This window comes from Micromys minutus (genome assembly GCF_963924665.1).
Source record: "Micromys minutus genome assembly, chromosome: 13".
Taxonomy (NCBI): Eukaryota; Metazoa; Chordata; class Mammalia; order Rodentia; family Muridae; genus Micromys; species Micromys minutus.
The window spans coordinates 36,350,452-36,374,638 of NC_137982.1; the positions used below are offsets into that span (position 1 = coordinate 36,350,452).

The 24,187-nt window shown below is 39.1% G+C and overlaps 1 protein-coding gene across 1 annotated transcript in view; it reads right to left on the reverse strand.

The window, feature by feature from the left end:
- Positions 1-24,187, reverse strand: part of IFIH1 (interferon induced with helicase C domain 1) — a gene marked incomplete at its 5' end in the record, with an annotated part of 45,207 nt that overhangs the window by 989 nt on the left and 20,031 nt on the right. Inside the window, 12 exons of the mRNA XM_080927931.1 lie at positions 38-128; positions 644-827; positions 2,332-2,521; positions 4,107-4,256; positions 6,133-6,392; positions 6,872-7,147; positions 7,598-7,721; positions 9,734-9,850; positions 10,941-11,158; positions 12,409-12,619; positions 16,898-17,121; positions 22,891-22,995. Coding sequence (XP_080784057.1) covers positions 38-128; positions 644-827; positions 2,332-2,521; positions 4,107-4,256; positions 6,133-6,392; positions 6,872-7,147; positions 7,598-7,721; positions 9,734-9,850; positions 10,941-11,158; positions 12,409-12,619; positions 16,898-17,121; positions 22,891-22,995 — 2,150 coding nt within the window. The remainder of the gene's footprint in view (positions 1-37; positions 129-643; positions 828-2,331; positions 2,522-4,106; positions 4,257-6,132; positions 6,393-6,871; positions 7,148-7,597; positions 7,722-9,733; positions 9,851-10,940; positions 11,159-12,408; positions 12,620-16,897; positions 17,122-22,890; positions 22,996-24,187) is intronic.

A 24,187-nucleotide genomic window follows, 5' to 3' on the forward strand; every position in this document is an offset into this window, starting at 1 on the left:
GGGTAAAAGAAAACTGAATCCACTAGAGTTTACTCACTTGGCCACATTTGCAGATAATCTCTCCATTTGTCTGATAATCAGCAAATTTCTTTTGCAGTGCTTTGTTTTCTCTTACAATGTATAGTCTCCTAAAATTATTGAGGAAGAAGTATTGCTAGTGACGTATGACCAAATGACATTATGCAGCCATAGGTTCATGTCGGATTTGTTGACCCACATGGTTGGATTAGCTGATATCTTGTTCTTTCTCATTTCCTGCTCCCCAGAATTTTTGTGAAAAATCAAGTGGGTGTCCCATCCTACATACACACTTCACAAGTGACCCATTGTCTTTGGGTGTCCTTTGATGTCTGCTGTGGTTTTAACTTTTCAGTCATTCAAACAATGAGAACAAATACGTACATCCACAAATTAAATACTTTATAGCAAAACTGCTTTGTGTCTTACTGTTACTCCATCTCAATAGAGATAAGTAAGTTTCAAATCAGGCACAAGAAATCAGATTATATTTGAGAGACTACAAAAGGGGAAGCTTTGATGAAAGAAAAAAAAATCTCAGTTTCTCTCTGCAGACACAATGTGTACAATGCCATTGTCCTCACCTCTCCTAAAAACATTTAAATACAGATCATTCAGTACTCACTTGAATTCCGGTGTCATATTGACATGATGCATCTTTTCAATTACGTGGATGTTTTCTCCTGAGCAGACCAGCACACTACAGTTTTTGCAGAGAAGTGTTATTAACCATGGGTCCTTGTCGTGTTGCTTTGCGATACTTCTTCTGACTTTCATTTTCTTTTCCAAGATACTTTGCATCTGCAATCCTGTGTGGAGAAAAGAATAGAGGGTTCAATGTTTTTCATAGTTTTATGGAAGTAAATGAGCTGAAAATTACAAAACTAATGAACCTCTTTACATTATTAGTCAGCCCACATCGGGTATTTCATTAAAACACTGAGAGACTAACTAGTACACTGTTTGAATCTAAATATCGAAAGAATCTGACCTGCGAGCTATAGAACATCCTATAGCTGAACTAGACAATTTAGTAGTAACACACCAGCTTTTACGAGAATCTCACTGACTTTTCATTATGCCTTTAGTCATAAGTATGAGGAAATAAATCTGTGTAGGATTATTTGGTAGGAAATGTTTGGTTTGCTTTATATTTAAGGGGGTTTAAAATATATGTTTGTATGAAAACCTGGCCAGGAAACCTTGGAGTTGGTTATATACTTTGCACAACAATTTGAAAGCATCCCTTCCCTAAAACTCTATTTAGGGTAGAGCCAATTCTAATGTTAAGAAACTAACATTCACACCCATATGCAAGGGTGTGAATTTTCTTCTAAATGGATTGTTTGCTATTATAAGAGTTACAGTCTTTACTTCAGTGGTATGAAAGTTTCCTGAAATATTGTATAAATATATTCCCCCCCCCCACTGTATTTCCTTCTCCCAATTCAAATAGCTCTGTTGGTAAATTGAGAAAGAGCTATATGAGATATTACATATGTTGTAATTATAATCATTCAGAATTAGCCTCGATGTCAATCTCTAGGTGGAGCTTCTCAAAAGTAGCTGCATAGTTGTATTTTAAGTTATACTTTACTACACTTAAGTTTCTGTTTTGTTTTGTGGAGTTTTGAAATAGGATTCACTCCAGAGCCCACTCCAGGCTGGCACTAACTAAACACACTATGTAGTCCAAAATAGCCTCAAGCTCATTGGATAAAGCTCTTGCCTCAGCTTTTTGAATGCACGGATTACAGACATGAGCCACCAAGCCTGGCTCCACTGTCCTCCTCTAATTCCTGTGCTTCCTTGTGTGTGCTTTACACAACGCTGTTAAGTTTGTGTTAATATACATCCCTCCCCATCCTCAGCAAGCAAACACTAGAAGCTCCACTTCTCCTAACAAGGGTATTATGGTGTGTTTCTCTGTGTTTTCTGCTTTTAAAATATTGTCTGGCAGACAATAGATGCTTTGTAAATATTTCTATAATAAAGATCCTGTGCTTGAACACATGGAGTGGATCCAATGGAAACTACCAGGTAGGTCTGAACGAAAGCTGCACAAGTCTCTCCGGAAAAGGGCCTCTGAAATTTGTATTACCAAAGTTGATGTTTAGTTTCCCTGCAATAATCCAAACTCCCTCAGCATTTCCTGACACACATCCTCTGCCCCAGATTTTGGGGTTTAGTGATTGAATCTGGACTAAGAACAAACCTTCCAACAGAAGCTGGTAAATCAGCACAATTTCTGTCTGAAGATGTAGCCACAAAGGCATCTGTGGCAATCAAATGTAGCCATTTTCAGAAGAAAACGAAACTCGGTGGTGGCCAAGAACAATACCTTATGTGCATACTCCTCCTGTTTCATGTTTTGAACGCGGTTAATAGCCTTATACATCATCTTCTCTCGGAAATCGTTAACAATCTCCCGTTCAGTAACTCCTGAGCCACTGCTGGTAACCAGCACATAGGTGCTCTCATCAGCTCTGGCTCGACCCCGGGCCTGCGAATGTAAGGAGAGAAAGTGTTGTGTCTTCCTATGAGCTGTCCTGGTTTGGACAGGGGAAGACAGTCTTTGTTCAGTATCCCTGCCCTTAAAATGATCCTCTATTCTTAGTCAAGGTAGCTATTACCCATGGCTCGCAGATAAAATTTTAAACTTAAATGTTCTTCAGTGCAAATGTTTTAGAACGATTTTGGCAAGTCTCAGAGGCCAGAATGACACACCTACCCATTTAGCGCCAATGCACCCTGAGCAACTGTCTTAAACCACAGAAACCTGAGAAGTGAGTGGTTTGGATGGCAAAGCCATCTATTTGGAAGGATGAATAAGGACAGGCTCATTTCTGACCTTGGCGCCAGGAATTCTGAGAGCAACAGAACTCTTCCTGGGAGCCTATTTTGGATTTTGAGCACACTTCTCTGAGAAAATACAGACAGCAAGGAGTCAAATTTCTATAGGCCTCTTAAGGTGAACGTTAGGCTCATCAATTTTGTTTATTGTTCTTTAAAAATTTCATCCATGTAAATTACAATATATGCTAATGTCCACTTCCCATCTGAACACCTCGCACTGACAGGGTGGGACAAACTAGACTGGATCAATCACTGGAAGTGGTATAAAACATTTTTAATCATTTAAGTTTTGGTTTCCTAGCTCTAGAGCTTAAGTATCAACTATAGTCCTATTCTGGAGGCAAACTACACACATGCTGTAGTCATAAGCCTCTGCGGTACAGATCACTCCCTGAAATAATCTTGCTCTCTAGCAAGATAGCTGCTCAAGGAGCTTCTAGAAATTGCCATCTACCCAAGGATGAAAAGTAGCAAACCAACAAAAAAATCTTTCACATGTTAAAAATAATGACATATATTTTCATGAATTTGTTAATATAGTTGAGTAAGAGAGGTTTAAACGGAATACTTCTCTCCCTCTCCCTCTCCCTCTCCCTCTCTCTTTCGTACTTGTAAGTGACCCCACTCCATATTTTATGAAGTATTAAAAATATAGAAAAGTTGATTGTAGGAAGAAAGTGAACTTCAGGGCTCCCTAAGGTCTGAGCGGGATTTGTGGTCAGTGTATTTCAGATTCCTTATCCCTCTGGGAGCTCACTGACATCTTCAGACTGAGGAGGCCTCTTCTAACCCTTGTAATGAGGCCAATATCATGCATGGTCTTAAAAATATGAACATATGTTTTGGACAGCTCTGCCTCACGATCCCTCCCCTAACTGGAATCCAGGAGAACACTTAGCCCACCCCAGATGGGTCTGGGAGACACTCTGCTGAAGTCATGCAAAGAAGGCAGTTAGGACAGGCAATCAGGGACCATCCAGGAGATGCCCAGGAGATAGAAATAGCAATCAAAATAGAATTGATAGTTAAATTACAGAAGGTTGCTATAGGAGTTCAAGAAACAGCCATTGTTCAGATCTTTTAACACTGTTTTGTTTGTTTGTTTGTTTGCTTTTAGTAAAAAAACACAACTAAAGAGGTTTTGTGTTGTTTTAGTAAAAAGAAAAAAAATCCATATAGGAGCACAGGGATGAGAAGGAACATGTTATACAAGGTCTGGACCATGTACATACCTGGACCATGGCAATCTCGTTCGTGACAAGGCCGTAGCGGATAATGATGTTGCATTCTTTGATATCCAGACCTTCCTCTGCCACTGTCGTAGCAATAAGCAGATTTATTTCCCCAGTGCGAAATTTACTAATAACTTCTTTTTGTTCAGTCTGTGGACACATTTTAATAAATTAAATTTTGTGACGCTAAACACATTCAGATCTTCTAATTAGTAGAAGAAATAATAAATTGCAACTGGTCAGTGTAAACCGGAGGATTAGATCATGCACGGATTTGCTGCCATCTGTTTTTTGGCAACGAACAAAGACACGATAGTGAGACAACATTTGATTTCCAATCTGGAATTACCACACAATAACAAAAATATTTCCATCCTGCAGTCTGGAGGTGGGAAGGACACTCTTTATGCCAAGGAAATAAATTGATGGACGATTTGAAAGGAAGAAAGGGAGAGGTGTTGCTGGCTGAGAAAAGGCTTTGGCAAGGCTAAAATGGGGGTTTACCTTTTAATATATTAACGTCAGAGTGAGATATTTAAGGAATAAAACTCACTCAACATTTCTTTCACTTTTGAGACACTGAAAATTCCTCGTGCATACTACAGCTGGTCTTAAGCCGGTCACCTGAAATCATCCAGAAAAGAAGCCTATGGAATATTTCAGAAAGGGCACAGGAGGAAGTCAGAAAGTCCAGGAAAGGAAGCTGGAGGAGGAGAAAGCAGAGCTATTCTTTAATTTTACTTTGAGGAAGGTGTAACTTTAACTTAAGACAGTATAAATTAAAAGTGGATGAATATGTGACTCCAGCTTGATCATGGGAAGAATTTTTTAATGTCAATTTTGAAAGTCAATATAAATATATCGAAGTATGACTTTATCCTTGGGACTTTATTTCCACTTTAATCTCATTGAAGCTGCTATGTAAGATGTAACATGCAGTGCACACTTTTGTCCTTCTATGTTACATCAAAGTCATCATCCAGAGCAAGTGTATGTTCTCCCATTCCCTTTCCTTTCTTCTAAAAGATAACACAAGTCTTCATTTGGCTTACCACTATGAAGAGAAGACTGTAGCAAGATCCCTCACAACTCTCTGGCAAGCTTGTGCCCTATTCCTTCACATCCAATGTTAAAAATGATGCCTCGGATTTTAACATATAATCGTGACTTGATTTCAAACAGTACTTGAATAAGAAAGTGCAGGCTTCAGTGTTCGGCCTTCAGAGCAATGTTCTGCCTAACTCCTATCGGGACCGAGGAGTCTGCTATGTCAATGAGGTGACAGTACATTGCTGGATATTCTAGCCCTGGCTGTAAACCCGATAAGGAGCTATCTCAAGGGAGTGCGCACAGATTGAATGTCAGAGTAGGCAAGTTCAAAATTCTCCTTACACAAACAGTAAATGGTTTTGGTTGGTTCCCTTGTGTGAGCAGTGTCACAGAACTGAAACATCCTTTCCACTATTAAGATCCAAGGGGAACTTAGCTTCCAGAAGAACATTAAAATGCTCATATGGCTTACAAGTGTCTTTTTTCCCACTCAGAATTTTTTTTTTACTGTACACACAATAAATAATATAATTTTAAAAAGGAATAAAACAGCAGAAACCTTCTCAAACCCTCCTCCCTAACAGAGTCAGGACTTCAATTTATAAATATGTGTTGAACAGTTTTTGTTATAATCTACACATCCTGAGCAGTTCTGAATTTCTTCGGGACCATATATTGTAAACATTTCTTTATGATGTTGTTAAGGTAAAAGGTACTTATTTTTATAAGAGGTGCCAAACTCGAGAAGCTCCTATACATTTATAAAAAGGAAAGGGGACTCCAATCTAACCCTTTCCATAAGCAATCATGGACCACTATCAGCCTTGTGGTATAATGGTAAATATTGGCCACTATACACCAAAGCCAAGAACTTCTTCTAACGTTATCTGCTAGACAGTGGAAGAATTTAGAGCCATTACAAGCATTGAGAAGACTACTTGAAGTTTAAACAATGGATTACAAAAGGAGGCTGCACCTGAGTCATGGGCTTGACTTCACTGCTGTGTCCCGCTCCAATCAGGTGATGGGCTTTGACTCCAACCTCCGCAAACTTTTCATTTTCCATAATCCACTGGGAAAGTGCGTAGGTGCTTTGCCGCGTCTTTGTGAAAATAATTCCTCGGGAGGACTCCTCAGACCTTGTGAATTGTTCCAGGATCGTGTTTCTTAATTTAACGAGTTTCTCATTCTCGTATTTTGGGTTTTCGGCTAGTTTTTTCAACATTTTCTTGTTATCTTTAAAAATAATTATTCACGTTATTAGCTTGGTTTAGCTACCCTGCTAAACACACTCAGCCACCTTGTCATGTGCTGTACACAGACCAAATTTCTGTCGATTTATTAAAGAAAAACACGTAACTTAAAAACATTAAAAATAAAATTAGTTTGCATCAGTAAATTAAAAAAATTACACTGACAAATTTCACATGATACACTAAGACATGACTCAGGTAATATTGTAATATATTTAGTGCTTAGACTATTTAATTAATTAATTGCAATATTCTTGGCAGTAAAACTGGGTGATCAAAGAACTAATTACAGTCACGCAGCTAAAAGTTAACCTGTCATATCAAATTATAAACCAGTCTTCATGGGATTTTTTTCTTTCAAGATGAATTTTGAGAGCCTTCTGGAAAACTGAAAGAAAGCCGTGAGTTCCTGTCTGAGAGGACGGTGCAGGAACACATGGTTTGTGCTATATTGAATCTTACCAAAGAACAAATTCATGAGAAATTCATCCGTTTCATCCAGTTTCAAAGGTCTTTTTACACTGGCCTTAAGTCGGTCATCGTGACTGCTGGCCTCGTCGTCACTGTCATCGCTGTCATTGAGGGCTGCGAACTTCTTTTCTTTCTCATCAGTGTAGAACGTTTCCAGGTGGCTGTAGGCGTCAATCATGCGGATTGTGTCGTTGATTTGCAGGGCTTCGTTGTACTTCCTCAAATGTTCTGCGCAGACACGATCTTTGCGATTTCCGTCTTTAGCAGCTTTGGAAGAATAAACTCTGTGAGTGAGGCCAAGGGCAGAAAAACTATCCTGCAACTGTATTGTGAGCCTAAAGAGGTTGTGGCTCAGAACTAAGTTCACGGTGGTGCTGGGATGAGCAGGGTATGTGCCCTGAGTTATAAAGAGGGCGGCTTTCAGTGTGAACAGGGACGTGGACCTTAGCGGAAACATCTCAGTAAAATGGCCTTTGAAGACAGAGCTGTTGATAGCTGCATTAATGCTTTATATATAATAAACCAAAGTGAAAACTGTATGAATTGACGCCTCTTTCCTTAGATGAGGGGTTAGAACATGTGTGAGCTTGCCCTGTACCCAAAACAGAAATTCTGCTTCATGTTCCATTTTCTCTCAGGCTGCTCCCGAGTCTGAGAGGATTGTCTAAAATTTTGATGTAAACAAGGAAAAGCTGTTATGTCAAAAACCCAAATTACCTTTTTTTTCCATTTGAATGGCCCACTGCTCGTAATGCTGGGTTCCGAAATCTGACAGTGGGCTCTTTTGGCAGTAAGTTTGAATGCTTGCCATAATTTCTAGAAGTTTCTCTTTAAATGGATTCTAAAAACAATGACATAAATATTATTAACGTTGATTAAAATGGCATTCGCTATCTTTGTTAAAATTATTTGCATAATATAGTGTGATTGGTTCAGAATCATTAACTAGACAATGAAACAGATTAATCTCTGATCACTTCCTGGTTCACTGCATGTGGTTTTTATAGTTTTACCTTTACTTCAGGACATACTTGACTCTAAACTGCTACCAAAACTTAAATCACTGAGTGTTACAAAGCTTGAAAGTTAAAGGGAATTAAAATTACTCACTGAGTTAACGTCACAATTATTTAGGAAGTTTTTAATTTTACTTAGGTAGCATTCCTATGTAAATGAGTTGTTATAATCTATGTTTACTGCCGCTGAAGGTCCTTACCCCCAATTGGGCCATTGGCCAATGAAGATGCCACTGGCCAATGGCTGCATGCAATGAAAGAGGCGGGACTTCCGGGTTCCCGGAGGCTAGAGGAGAGGGCAGGAAGAAGAATCTAGAGACTTGGAAGAGAGAGACACAGAACAGAGAGTTGCAGGGGAGACCTTCCAAAATGTAGGCAGAAATGGAAAGAGGCCCACGGAAGGGCAGACCAAAAGCGTCTTGGGCAGCAAGACCAACAGGCTCCACATTAGGTAACCAGGCAACTAAAATGAGGGCAGATTTAGAGATGTTGATTGAGGAGTAAAGGTAAGGGCACGCTAGTCACAGAAGGTCTAGAAGAACCGACCACAGAGCCAATAAAGCAGTTTAAAAATGAGCTGCTGTACGTGTCTTTAATCTGCAGATTCTAGATAGCTCCTGGGCATGTGTTTACCCTGCAGCCTGCCGGGAGCATGAAGCGCTTAGTCAAAACTACTCAAAACAGGCTTCGCTACTATGACCTCCAAAATAAAATGCAATTGGTGTACTTTGGAAAAAAATCCAGATATGAAAGAATGTATGTGACTGAACTTGGATGAAGTTCAAAATGAGTCAAAACTAAGTTTCCCGTGGCGTGGGTACTGACAGAGGACGGAAGGTCTTGCAATATGCTGACTCTTTATTTAATTTTTTTTTTTTTGCATAAGTTTGGTCATCTTATGAAAATCCACAAGTATATTTTGTGCTTTTCTCCTGCATCATACTTTAATGAAGAGTAATTGTAAAAGTTTAGACAAAAAAGAACGGCAAATTATTTTCAAAGGCATATCAGGAGAAATTTTTGTTTGTTTTGGGTTTGTTTGTTTTTTGGATTATCAAGAATAGAAGCACAATTTTGAGCTCCTCAGGTATATCCAAGTGAGAAAATTGTAAAAGTGAGTCGACCACTCAATTTTAGAATGAAGATGGGGGCATTGTGAAGGTTGTCCACTGGCACTGGTACAGTGCCCACAGCATTCTGAGTATTACCTACTCTACACGTTTCTTAACAATTAATCCTGTAGCCTTATGAGGCAGATGGCAGATTTTCAGTGGAATTAAACTTATTTTATATTTCTAAAACCTATCAAGTTTTTTCAATTCTACAGAAGTCTACTAAACATAACATCCAAACTGACTGTACGTTGATTATTTTTAAAATCAGTGGAAACGTTCACAAGAAAAGCACCAGTACGTTTAATTCTTCAATTTTTATAGTCCGTGTTCCAAAAGCAAAATGAGAATGAGGATTTCTATTGTCACTGCCAACTGCAACAAAATGGTTCCCCCGAATGGTGAAAAGCCAATCCTGTAAATGCCGAGACGCATACAAGGGTACCAACTCCCCAATCCTCTAGTTTCCCTGTCCAAGACTCGCTGGACCACTTCCACTCCTCCAAGGTTCAGAAGTCGGCACACACAGAGCTGTGTCTCATATAAGCCAGAAGGAAGAGGATGGAGGTAACAATTAGCAGCAGTCTTTGCTGCCTCCTATCAAATTTGAAAGGTATAAAATCATGGTTTGTTTGATGTCTGATGGAAATATTCAGATGGCGAAGGTACAATATGCCATTGAGTACGGTGTTGTCAGACAGAGACATAGAAGAAGCTTTTCCTACCTCTCTGGTGTCATCGGCAATCACAAACTTCTTACATGGCTCCTTTATTTGTTGTTTGAGTTGAGCAAGATTCTCTGTCACTGTTTTAATGGTGAAGGCGTCGAGATTGGCACATATCTGGAAAGGACATGCTTTGAGTATTTCTTTCTTAAAGCCGAATGCATACTTTTGTGTAAGAAAATTATAATACACATTTTAGCAGGAACAAGTACCGTGGCATTTCACTCAGGTAATGTGTGGTATCATTTATTTAAATGCAGTATTTTACCATTGCTTACTACGGATGCAATTAACTAGTATTTGTTCTGATGTCTTCCAAAGGTATATCTGAAGTTTAACTCTTAAAAAAAAGTCCTTTGATATGCATTTTGTAGCTGTAATATAAAACACAGAAAACTGGAAAAACTGTGCAAATTAACAGGAATTAATTATGGAGTAACTACTGTGTGATTATATCAGGCAGCCATCTTCATGATCATGTTAATGCTCATGGACCATATCCCTATTACTGTCTATATACAAAGAAGACAGCACAAAGGGATGGGCTGCCTTAGTCTTTGTGCCTAGATCACAGGCAGAAGTTAGGCCTTTATCCCAGTGATGAGTTGAACCTTGGAGATAATCCTTTTCAGACTCTTGTTTCTCGTAATAATTTCTATTGAACTCAACCTACAGTGAGAGGCTTAATTACTCTGACCTACTTACTACTTGAGATCAAAGCAGGGCTTTAAATGGCACCTCATCTGGGGAAGCTGGTGAGTATGCCTTTATTACAAAGATTCCCCCCATCTCTATTTCCACTCCCCCAACCCCTTATTTTGAAATGATCTCCCGCTGAGCCACTAGTTGGTCTAGAACATACTATGTAAACTCATAAACTCATAGTAATCTGCTTAGCTCTGCTTCCTTGGTGCCAGGATTAAAGGCTGAAGCCATGGCATTTGCCTCTTTTCTATTTTAACTTGAATAGCCTGTGTTCTAGACTGGCACATAATGGGAAGAGACACAGAAAGCATGCCCCTTTGAGAGTCATGGAGTAAGACGACATTGGGAATGAAAACTATCATCCTCACCTTGGTGTAGAAGACTGGGGTTATTCTCTAAAGGCAAAGCAAATAGCTCAATACTATTTAAAATCCCATGAACCATAGGCATTCTACATTTGACATAGTATCTTTTTTGGTTATACATAATCTCAGCAACTTACATTTAAAATATGCTTTTCAGCCTCGGATTGCTTTTTGGCTGCTCCGACACCAGGTGAAGCTGTCAGTCCTAGTATCTGCGGCAGGTGAATTGTTGGTTTGTTTTGTTTCTTGAGTTCATTGTTTTTCAGCTTCTGCCTCAAATATCGTCTCATGATGTTGTTATAGACCGCCTCCTTGTTGGTGTGATGGCATTCATCAATGATAATGAGGGAAAAGTCTAAACAGAAAGATGGAAGGCCTGCTTACCCAGACTGGCCTGTTACAGTAGCACAGGAACTTTGAAGCTAAAGGAATGAGCTGCCACCAAGTCGCTTTCCTTGGGCAGAAGATTGACACAGCCCTATGTCAATCTGTAGGTGTGATTTTTAACCATGGCTAGTAGCAAATTTAGGACTACACAGTTCATGTGTGTTTACTATGGCTCTGCCCCTGCTATTTTCCCTGTCTCAAGATGGGATGCAGAAAGTGTTAGTGAAATTCACATCGTTCTTCCAAGCAAACCCACAGGCACCACCACCACCACCACCACCACCACCACCACCACCTTCACCACTACCACCACCACCTTCACTACCACCACCACCACCACCACCTCCACCACCATCATCACCACCACCACCAACACCACCACCATCACCACCACCACCACCAACACCACCACCATCACCACCATCATCATTACCACCACCACCACCACCACCACCACCACCAAATCTTCCCAAGGCCCCACTTTGGTTCTATAATAAACTTTTAATTTTAGGTTGATAAAGTCTCTTTTTGTAGCACCTAGAAAAAAAAACTATTGTCTAGAGAGTTATAACTTTGTGCTTTTTAAACTTTGCATTTAATTCTTGTGATTATTTTTACTTTTCTCTGTTTTTCTCCCAAGTGTTTAATCATTCCAAATAATGTAGGCAGGACTGTAGTTTTACTCTATAGTTAAAAACAGTAGTTCTAACAGAACCTGCCATCAGATTTGTATGTGAGTGTGTGTATGTATGTACATGTATGTATATGTGTATGTGTGTGTATACTATACAATGTAATTGTCCCAGAAATACACAGAGTAACTGCACAATGGAAGAAAAATTGGCCTCTCAAAGGAAGAGCTTATAGGAACTTTGATAAGGTATGGGTCAGTCAAGAGATAAATTGAAAGTGTGTGTGTGGGGGTGCATGCATGTGTGCATTTGTGTGTGTGTGTGTGTGTGTGTGTGTGTGTGTGTGTGTGTGTGTATCAGAAGTAATGGAAGAACACAGTACTTGATTTAGGAATGATATACCTTTGCAAAAGCCATCACGTTAACCATATCTCTGAGTACTAGAGTAAAGCCTTGTGAAGTAAGAAGTAACTTAGACTAAAGTCACTTTTCATCATAAAGAAATGATTTAACAAGCATCCTCTGTTACTATCTTTAATATTTCTCTCAGTCTTTTTCTTTTCCTAAAATAATTCCTCCAACCAACCTGACAGCTGCACACCATCATCTTCTCCACTCTCCAGATTTAGGAGGGAGTTTTCAAGAATTTGAGCTGTGCTGATAATAACATCGTAAGATTTGACAACTTCTGGAAAGGATATTTTCAGCTGGGTATCACCGCTTAATCCAATAATGCGATACCATTTCTTCAAAAATGGGTTGAACTCTTTGCGGAAAAGTTGTTCTGCTAACATTACCTTAAAAAATGAGAACATACAGAATTTATAAAACTTCCTAAAAACAGAGAAGGAAAGCAAAAAGCACAGAGGAGTATCAGTCAAAAGACTGCATGCGCACTATTAAGAGAAATGTTTACATTCGATCAGTTAATTTGGTATCACCATCTATTTATTGTTCCTTCTACTCATCTGACAGTAAATTTCCATGGTATTTGTATAGATGTAGACATTTTATCTAGAACATAAAGGAATTTAAGATAGGGCTGCTTACTTAAGAGTAACTCAGTATTGCCGACTACATATTCTATGACTGAGAGAACCACCCATCACATACAATGTGACTACTGTCCCAGAGAGAGGCAGCACAGAGGAAGACCCAACATCCCAAAGGAAGGCTCGGAGGGACTCCGGTAAGCTGTGGGTCAGTCAACAGTTAAGCTGAACGTGTGATTGATACTAAGTTGATTCTTAATTTGTAGAGCCAGCTGTGAACATCAAATAGGATATTAAATTTTATATAACAGTTCTCAGGATACTCCTGAGTTGAATTTAAAGATACTTTATTCTTAGTGCCTGGGATCCTGCTAGAGGCTGTCTGATTATGAAACTGGAAAGAGCAGAGAACCCGGACAGTAGCACCACCACATTTATTATGAGAATGTATGGGGTAGGAGAGAATGAACTACAATGGCGTTGGTGTTTGAGTTAAAGCAAAATGGCAAGCAAGGGTAGGAGAGGTGGAAATTCACTTCCTTTCTAACCAACTTTGTGTGTCGAACTCACTATCTGTTGAAAGTAGCTGCTGACACCTTAGTGACACCTATAATTGCTAGTCACCCAGAATACCTCCTGGATTGAGGAGACAGGGTAGGCTTATCTTATTCCTAAATTTTGTTTTGCTTGAGAAAGGGTGTTATCCCTTAGTCCAGGCTGGCCTTGAACTTCCTATGTATCTTTGGATGTTCTTGAACTCCTGATCCGTTTGTCTCTACCTTTTAGTGCTGGAATTACAAGCATGCTCCACGAAGCAAGATTTGGTTGTAGTGCTGAGGATAGAACTCCTGGCTTCATGTATGCTAAGCAATTGTTCTAACACTTGGCCTATATTGCCAGCCTGAAATTACTATAACACCTGAGTCAAGCTACCCTGAGAATTTCATTCTAGGAGGATGTAAAAATGGAATTCCAAGAGCATGTAGTATATCAATAGAAAGTTAACAAGAAGAACGTGAACGCCAAGTTTCCGCACATGCAGACTCTTTCCTGCATAATGTGATTACTGATAACTCGGTCACTGTTGGACAGTCTTGAAACTCACTCTGGGTGGCACTGACTTCCCAATGAAGGACACAGAGAAAGCCAGATGCAATTCTGACATGGCTAATTGGGAGGTGTGTGGTCCTCTTGGAGCCTTTTCCTGAGATGTGACAGAGTGCTTGCCAAGACTAATCAAGCCCAACTGCTCCCCACTTCTGCTGAATCATATGGGGCTGCATTACAGCATCTGAAGGAACCTGGGACTTCTTTCTCGTGATGTTGAAGCCCTAGATAGGAAATGGAAAGTCTGGGAGCACAGGTGGTGTTTGCATTTCTCTCTGCACTTGAAGGCTATAACTTTGGAAAGGATGGAGACGAAAGTAAGTGGTATTAGAGACCAAGATTTCTGTATTCTAGACTGAAAGCTAAAATACATTGCAAGTGGGCTAGACACGAATATGCTGCACTCCTAAATCAGAGAATTCCTAACAAAAAAAAATGTCAATAATTAAAACTAGATGTTCTTTAAATGTATTTAAGGAAATGCTGTAAACAGTTATGATGTAAATGGAGAGCTAGTGGAAAGTCTTTCTTCTAATATAAAAGAAAACAGGAAGGGGAAAAGGACTGAGTGATGCTTTCAGGGCTTGTTCAGTGGAAAAATGCCATTTGAAAATTCAGATTTTATGTTTGGAACTCAAAAGCTTTGATAGCTAATGGGAAATTTTCTATTACTCTACTAAATATTCACACATAGCCACAGACACTGGAATATCTTTGTTTCGCCTCCTGGGTTTTAAAAACAGCCAATAAGTACTTGGATTTCAAAGTACCTAGCTCACAGACTATGCTAAATTGGGTACAGTACCCCACAGGCCACATAGAACCAATAAATTCTGCTTTGATTATTAAAAGAATACAACACGGTAGATACAGATAATGAAAATTATAAACATTATAAACATTATAAACATTCATGTGCCCAAAAATGTGCATGAATAAGAACCACTATGGGTTGAAAGATTTCTAATTAGAATAAGTCACCAAGCCAAAAAAAAAATCTTCATATAAAGAAAGGTACAGTAAGCCATTACAAAATTAGATCTAGGGCAGCAAAGGTTGCCCAGTGAGTAGTTCAGAATATTTGCTATTTTTGCAGAGGACCCAGATTCAATTCGCAGCAACCACGTGGTAACTCACAACTATCTGTAAATCCCGTTTCAGAAGATCCAACACTCTCTGATGGCTTCCATGGGCATCAGTCACACATGTGGTGCACACACACACATGTAGGCAAAACACTCATACACATAAAATAATAAAAATAGGTCTAAAACGATCAGAAGCATAAATAATTAAAATATTGAGTGCATACACTGAAAATTGGTTGTACAAAAGTAAACTAAGAAGGTGTTAGCTCCGTATAGATTCTGATGTACAAATGTACGCAGTCCTGGACTGAGCTAGACTTCATCTCTCTTCCACTCCACATTCCTAAGACCATCTACAGCATTCTGTCCAACGCTCAGCAGCTGTCTAGGAGACTATGAGGATGTCAGATCCTGTGCGGCCTGGGAATCATAAGGAAAGAAACCACGGGGTCACTCAGTATCCATGGGACGTTGCCCTTTCTTTGTAAAGGGCTGTTGCAGAGCAGTGACTTATGTTTGTGCTCCAGGATGACAAAGGAAAGAATGACTGTGGGTTTCATTCATGGAACAGGCGAGTTTGAGTGAACACATGCATAGATTTCTTTGAGTGGCAAATGTGGAAAGAATGGCTGTGGTTGTTTTGAAAGATGAGAGATATCCTTGGTAGCAAGCATTAGTCAATGGAGGTGATATGTCTTTCTGCAAAGGAAGAGAGCTACATCACAAAGGTCTTCTCAGCTCTTAAGTTCTATGGTCTTCTGACCAGATCGGGGACATAGAGAAAGAAATTAATGAAAGATAATTATTTTGCTTTGAAGCTATGTAGTTTGGATGAGGTAGTAAACATGGCAGACACAGATAAATAGGGAAGGGAATCTTTGAGAGGAAAGATGGTGAGGACAAGATTCAGAAAATGGCAGAACTGTCCTAGGGGAACAACGGCATCAGTTTAAGTGCCTTTGGATTCATTAATAACATTATTTATTCCCTATGGATTAAGGATCCAATCCAGTCCTATATGTAGAATATTTGATTTCATTTAATTGCAAGTGTTAAAAGAAGAAATGAAAATGTAATGAGCCATTATTAAACTTTAAATTTTTTGAGCATACACATACATGCTCACACACACACACACACACACAGAGAGAGAGAGAGAGAGAGAGAGAGAGAGAGAGAGAGAGAGAGAGAGAGAGATTAGACAACTAAAATGTTAGAAAATTTTCCTATTTGTCTGTGGTCAAAGTACTAATAGGAAGTCAGAAATATAATTTAAACTTATTTTCCCAGTCTATCAGTATATAAAGTCTCATCCATCTAAATAAAATTGAAATAAATGAATTTTAATTACAATGTTAATATGAAGATGATTTGGCAGACCTTGACAGGATATAAATTTTCCAAGAAAAGTTCAATATCATTTAATTGTACATATTTATGTACAATTGGGTAAAAATATTCACTTAATTTTTCTTCTTTCAGTCACACTTTTCTCTGTATGTTCTGGATAAAGAGTATATAGTATGTTTCATTAAGGATTAGTAGCTAAAGACACTTTAAAAGAAGGTAGCTAATTTTCATTTTCAGGTCACACATGCTCAAATCCATTGGATTTAAGTGTGTGTGTGTTGGCTAATTTAATTTTTATATGTAAGTTAGAAATATCTGGCTTAATCCTTTAGTTTCATGAAAAAAATCAATTTTAAAGTTAATCTCTTATGTTTTAAATATATAACTTTAAGATAAAAGTGGAAATATTTTTTTACTGACATTACACCTAATTAAATGAATCTGTGTGTGACTTGTTGCTACCGATGTTATCATCTAAAAGCCTCAGAATAATGACACAGAAGCATGTTGACACATAGGGGAGCCCAGGAGCATATACCTTATTGACAAGGACGATAACCTTCCCTGATTCAGATGCCTGCTTCTTCTTGTCTAAGTGATCTTTGGTGATGTAAACAGCCACTCTGGTTTTCCCACTCCCCGTGGGGAGACAGATGATAATATTTTTCCCGTCCAGGGCTGGCTGGGCCACTTCCCTTTGGTAAGGCCTGAGCTGCAATTCTCGCTCCGGGGATGCTCTTTTTGTCCCGACGATACTTTCATCTGCGGGAAGCAAAAACGGAAAAGTGTCATAAGGGAAAGAACAACGAAGACAGGAAGGCTTGGAAGCCCTTGAAACTGCAAACAGGGTTTGGCGGTTTAAGGTCCTATCCTATGTGTTCCAAATCACCTCCCTTTCTGTTTGTTGTACCAGGGACTGCCAGCTCTGTCTTTCTGTCTTTCCGGACTGATCCAGGTTCCCTATGATGGGGTGAATTAACAGTACAGAGTCCTTGGGAGGAAACTACATGGGGAGGAGTTCTCAAAGAGAGAGCAGAAAGGATGTTATGTGGCTTGTAGGTTCCTATTGCTAACGCAGAGTTTCTCAGGTCTTAGCTTAGTCTCTTGTCTGGGTTTCTCTTAGCCCTCCTCCCGTTAAAGCAAGGCCGGCAGGAAAGGAAGACTGGTTAGTCCTCATTGCTATCACATCCGGTTTCTTCTTCTTCTGTGGGGCTTGAGGAGCTCGGGGGCTGCATGTAAACTGGAACATCAGTTGCAAGCCGAGCGCATGTATATCTTAATACAAATTTTTTCTACTTATAAATCTGATACAGTGTAAATGCTTTATAAAAAGAGATGTTTTTATTGTTTAAGGAGTCATGACAAAATATTTGTGTGCTCAGTATAAATTTTAAAATACAGTTGGGATACAGGGTTGACAGAATCTGTGCACGTGGCACTTGTGACCATGAAGAGCTGCCTCTGTGCGTGCAAGTGTGCGTGCGTGCGAGCGATCGTGCGTGCGTGGGTGCAGGGGGCGTGCTCTGGGGGGGAGGAGAGAACAGAGACACAGAATCAGAGGATTAAAAAGACAGAGTGGAAAGTTCATTTGCATTTGAGACTACTAGGCTATGATGCACATTTAGAGAACAGTAGGAAAGCACTTTCTTTAATTAGTAATGTTTCTATCAAATGATAAAACATAGTTGCATAGTTTTAAGCTAAGCTGTCATCAATTTTGCCACGTAGTTTTAGTTTCTTTTATTATTTCCTAATACGCAAGTCTTCATGCATGTGTTCTCCCGATAACAAAAGCAAAATATATTACAAGTATTTCCATAACACACACTTTTTTTTTAAATAGAAAAGGCTGACAAAGTAAATGCTAACATGGTGATTTTATAAATGCTAGAATAATTTTATTGCGGTGTGTCTTGGTGAAGGTACAATTTGTTCAGAAGGGACCATGTTTTCCAATCGTCTTAGCCAAGAGGAAAGACTCTAAAATGCTCGGCTCACAACATGGAATGTAGGAAAACAAGTGTTATCTGAACTTACATGTCCACCTGTGCTTTCCAGCCTCGGAGCAGATGAAATCACAGAGCTTATCAGTTCGTCAGCACGCAGGAAGCGAGCGCTCGTCCTCTTATCAACGGTCACAATAAGACTAAACCAACACCAGCCCATTACCTTTTTAAAAAACTTGCTGACAGCTCCATTTCCCTGCACCGCTGCCTCTGTTTAAGTGGGTTTTAACTTGCTGAGATGGAACTATCTGAACAGGTAGGAAAATTCACACCAAATACCACTTAATGAGAACCATCACCAGGGTACATAGGACATCTGCCTTTTACGCATGGAGACGGACAGATGCAATCTGTTTAAGCTATGGTTGGTTCGTCTCCCGAGTCATTTCATGTTTGTTTGGTTTTTTTTTTTTTTAATGAGAAAAAAATCACACAGATCATCAGCATTTTAGGTTCACTTCCCATTATGTTTCCGTAAGGTTCAGGTTTACTTAATGATAACATTTCATTCCCACCAAGTGGCTTTTGTAGGTAATCACATTTTTAATATTTCTTCTCTGCTAAAAGTATGAATTTCCCAGCTTTTTCCAGACAACAAGCTTATAATGAGAGATATATCTTAAGCAACATCTAAATCCAGACATGGAAGTTCATTTCAATAAATTCTTCATTAATTTCACTTCTATCAAAATTTTGGTATAGATTTAAAAACAATAAAATGTTGTATTCCTCATAGTAATTGCATATACTTCTTGGTAATAATTTCCCCACTTGGACCATTGTTTTCTTTTACAGCATTTGGTAGCAAAAGGATTTCCTATGACTCTTTCCCAGAAACCCAGAACCCAAGTAAAATGAATGAGCTCTCAGTGCACATGTCAGAGTCTGAAAGTGAAGTGACCACAGTCCCTGTGTCGTTCCAGACAACTCTGCTCTGGGAAGACACCCTGAAGGGACTGGGTGACTGGGCTGACCTGAGGGGACTCTTTGAACGTTCCAACCGGAACAATGTGCTTCCTCTTGGGCTGCCAGAGAAATAAGCTAGAGGATTCACTCTTCCAGCTCCCACAGCCAGGAGTGACAGCCCACCCCCTCCCCCACGCTGGCTCTACCACAGTGGATTGTTACCTGCTAAACCACAGGACAGAGTAATTCTTTTTTCCCCTTAGTTGCTTCTTGTCAAGTATGTGGCTAAGTGGTGAGGAAAAAAAAAAGACAAATAAAATATAGTGGGTTCTTATTATATTATTAGATCTAAAAAAAGATCAGAAGAGTCAAATGTCTATTGCTTTTAAGATTTGACCCCAGAACGAAAGTTCTGAGGTTCACTGCTACTGGTCATGTATGTACCAATAATTCATTCCAACACCGTCTATTATAGGCTATCCTGCCAAAGTAAATTTGCTTCTCTTATATTTTTGGTTGGGAGTCTGGCCTCTAACAGCTGAACCATTTGTCCAGCTTGTGAATTTGTTTTCCAAAGGACCTCAGTATACGGAACTGAGGTAATATGTGATTTACCTGATATATCAGTCTAAGTAAGTAAATGATCCTATATTTTTCTGAATCAAGACTAGGAGGTCCAGTGGACAGTCAAGAGATTTAAAACAGAAAATTAGAGTGGATTTGGAAAAGAAATATAAAGTTGGATTCAATGTGAGAAAAGCATCCAAAGAAAAATGCTGGGTTAGTGCTAAATATTCTGCCCGATTCTTGCCTTATCACATCTTTTGACACAAAGATGGGGGAAAAATCATCCATATAAGCAATGAAAAAAAAAAAGACTTTCATTTTCTCTATCACCAGAAGGAGAGAACTGGGCTGGAATCAATGAACCATGAGCCAGTATCAAGCAAAACCTAAATGTTTCATTTTGGTGTATTTATTTACTCTTTCCTCGCTCTGACATAATCAATATAACCCAATCATGGAATCAACATGACCCAACTATATCACCAATATAACCCAGATTATATTCAATTAAAACCAATAATGAAAATAGTATTTAAAATAGCGACAGGCTCTGAAACACATTGCACATTCCCTTTAAAATGAAAGTCAGTTGAAGATCTTTAAATTATATTACAACATGTAAATGGTCAAAAAATGGAATGAAATAGAGTTTAAATAATAATATTCTATTGGAATTACACCATGTGGCAAATTTCATTCTCACATGGATTTTTGACAGCTGAGTTATTCTTGGAGAGGAAAGGTCTGCCACTGCATGTGTTTGAAATCGACAAAGCATTCTTTTACCTATAGTGTGTAACCACAGGGGAAAACATTCCTATTGGACACATATTAATAGACATCTTCTCAAAATAGCAGGAGGCACATTCTCTATATCAGGTCAATATGGATTGACAAAAAGTGTCACTGCTTTGAGAAGCAATGTATCTTTCTGAAACTAGGGGAAGGAGAAATCCTGTGACCTAATTAGACTAGTGAAGCTCGGAAAGTGCGAGCAATCACATTCTGCTGTAGTTGATGTGCCTACAAAGATCATAATGTGACTGCTATGTCACCTTTGAAGGGGATTATTGATATGGAGATGAAGGTCCCTTGTGACATCAGCCTAAAAAGTAAAAAACCATTTCAGCTCTTCAGCTTTATTCAGTGAGCCAATGCACATTTAACCTTTGGGCAACTTACCAAAAGCTCTTCTTAAATGACTTCTCCATGGATTCAGTATGCACGTAAGGGTCAAATATTTCACAAATGTCATCACCTCCCAATCTTACTGCCCACTATGCAAAGTCATTATTTGCTCCCAAGCACTGATCCATCTAAATCTCGAAGGGCGCCCTTGGAAAACACATTTGCTTTTTAAAATGTTATTTGCCTTTGAAAATGTATTTGCTTTTCAAAAGTAGGTTGCGTTCAGATTTATCACGTCTTTCATGCCACAGTGAAGACTAGAAATCAGCAAATACATTTGCTAACAGCTCTAAGTAGGCAAAATGCCCTGCAAACAGAGGATGTGTTTTAGATATTTATTGAGTGAATGAATATTGTTGAAAAGCCCTCACTTAGACAAATACAAATTAGGATGAGGCAAAGCAGCTCAAAACAACCCATATGGATTGTAACTATCAGCTGGAGTAAATTTAGAGTTTTAGCTTCAGTGGCATACAGCTGAAGTGGTATTAAATTTAACTATTTCAAAACAAAGACAGAATATCAAATTCAATCCCTGTGGAGAACTTAACCCTGACCATACTGAACAGAAAATAAGCTAATTTCTGCCCCACCTCATTTTTTTTTTTTAATGACAAAGTCATGGCAAACATTTGGTGAACTGGCTTTACTCACACTAACTTGTAAAGGATGCTGAAGTGCAGCTCAGAGGGAAATATATATATATATATATATATATATATATATATATATATATATATATATATATACATATATATATATATATATATATATATATATACACACATGTGCATGTGCATGCACACACACATGCACACACACACACACACACACACACACACACACATATAGGCAAATGACCATGTCTATGCAAAATCGTTCCCCCCTGTTATTGATATATAGTTCTGTAATTCTGACAAGGCAGAACGTAATGAGCCATGCGGCACTTTCTAAGTAGCAGCAACCCAATCACAAAGAAGAATAAGGTAACTTGTTTCTTAATTTGTCAGTTTCCCTCTGGCCCCTAGCTGGCTCCCTGCCAACTCGTTCCGTTTGTTAATTCCTTGCAGAGCATTTTCTTCAGTCCTTTAGGCCAGGATGGAAAGGTGAACAGCAGGACATCAATAGCCCATCATCCACAGTGAAAGGATGCTATCCTTCCAGCTCTCAGGAACCACACACTCAAAAGACAGAATGAGATAATTCGCATCGATCAACCTGACCAGCAATGAAGTCTAATAAGAGGGAGTATTGATAAAAGCGGAGGAGACTGGAAGAAGGGGCTCTCACTTCCTTCAGGTGTGAGAGACCGCCAATATTGAGAGCAGGCCGGGAGACACCTACTTGGGTTTTTCATTTACTGACCTTGCATCCAAATGGGATGTCACTTAGCTTTATGTGTAATTTCTAGGTAGACTCTCATCTTAAGAGGGGCCCTATATATTGTCTGTAGTCACGCTGATCTGATCGGCAGTATTAATTTTCTGTCTTAGTGCATTTGACAATGAAAATAATCCTGTAGAAGATAAAAATGCCCAACGGCCCAAAGAATTTAAGCGCAGTTAGGTTAACTCGAGCAGATCTCACAAATAGAACAGGAGACATAAGGCTATGCGATGTGGCTTGTGCCTGACCAAAAAGATACACACTACATCAAGATTATAGTTTTCTTATAAGACTTGAGCAAGTTACACTGTTAAAGAAAGTAAGTGGCAAAGTTCCAAAATGACTTGCTGTTGGGTGAAAAAAAATTGCTTTAATTGCATAAATCCATTAGGGAGGCTACGCACAGCCCCCGTGCATTCCACTCTATGGTGTCTTATTTCACACTTCTTCCCAGGTTTACACAACAGTCAGGCAGTACCTGAATCACTTCCCATGGTGCCTGAATTCCTGCCCATGTTGCTGTTATGTCCAAGACTTTCATCGAAGCAGCTGACACTTCCTTCTGCCAAACTTGTGTCTGATTCTGCAAAGGAAAACATTTTAAAATATTTAAAAAATATTTCTGAGAATAAACGTATTTTAGCTGCACACCTCTACAGCACACAGTACAGACAGTTCAGTGTAAGTGGGGAAGGCGCACCCAAGCAAGCCTGGATTAAAGGTAAAGTGTGTCTCACAGGCTCCCCTGTAAACATTCCACTACGGATGAGCAGCTGCCCAGAATGACTCAAATCCACGTTACCTACCCACAGTCCTTAACACCCACCAGCAAAGTAAATGTGAATTCCTGCACATGTGTGATTTGAATTACGGATCTTACCTGTACACATAAATTCTGCCTTTTGAAAAAAAATGCCTAAGCTCAAAAGAAACTTTTAAACAAAAATTAGTATAAAAGCCGTTGGGTTGTTTCACGGAAAACGATGGTGGAATGATGAAGGCGTAAAATGTAATAGAGTATCCAGACCTGCTGACCAGTTATGGGATTATCATTTCAGAGACAAATAAACATGAATTTTAAAAGCTCAGAAGGGATCTTCTCTAAGAGAATATGACTGACGTTTGGCATTACATTTGCTACAGTCTGTGAGTCTGGAAATGTTTCTCTTTACTATAATTATAGGAAGCTGCCATCAACCAAAAATATGAATGGCAGTGTATGCCCTTCCCTGAATCCCATTGCTGCTTCCCCAGGTAGGGTCATTCCTTTCTGATACCCTTCTTTCTTCTCTAGCTAATCTCCAAAAATGAATGTTGTCCCATTGTCAAGGATCAAACCTGACATTCAACTGAAACAGCTCGGGGCACAGGAGTTCTTGAAGCGGACTTGGAATCAGACAGACTTGGGAAACTTGCTGTTCCGGTTGCTGTGATCCCAGGCTTCTCTTATGTAAGACGGGTGGGGTATCAGTTACCTTTTTAAAACTGATAACTGCCGTGCTGTGATAGGCTCGGCATCTATCCTGCAGGCAGAGGAGCTGAATGAACTGAAAATCAAATGTTATTATCCTACCTATGCATCCCACCTATACATCCTACCTATACATCCTAGGTATATTTAATCCTATAAAAAGGATGTCATATCCCATCTCATAATGTTCTTGTACTTAATTTTCCCTTGTAATGTTTATATTTATAACTTGTTAGGCAATTGCCATGTCATCTCCAAACACTAGTGAGCTACATCGGGATACCTGTTAGTTATTTAAAATTAC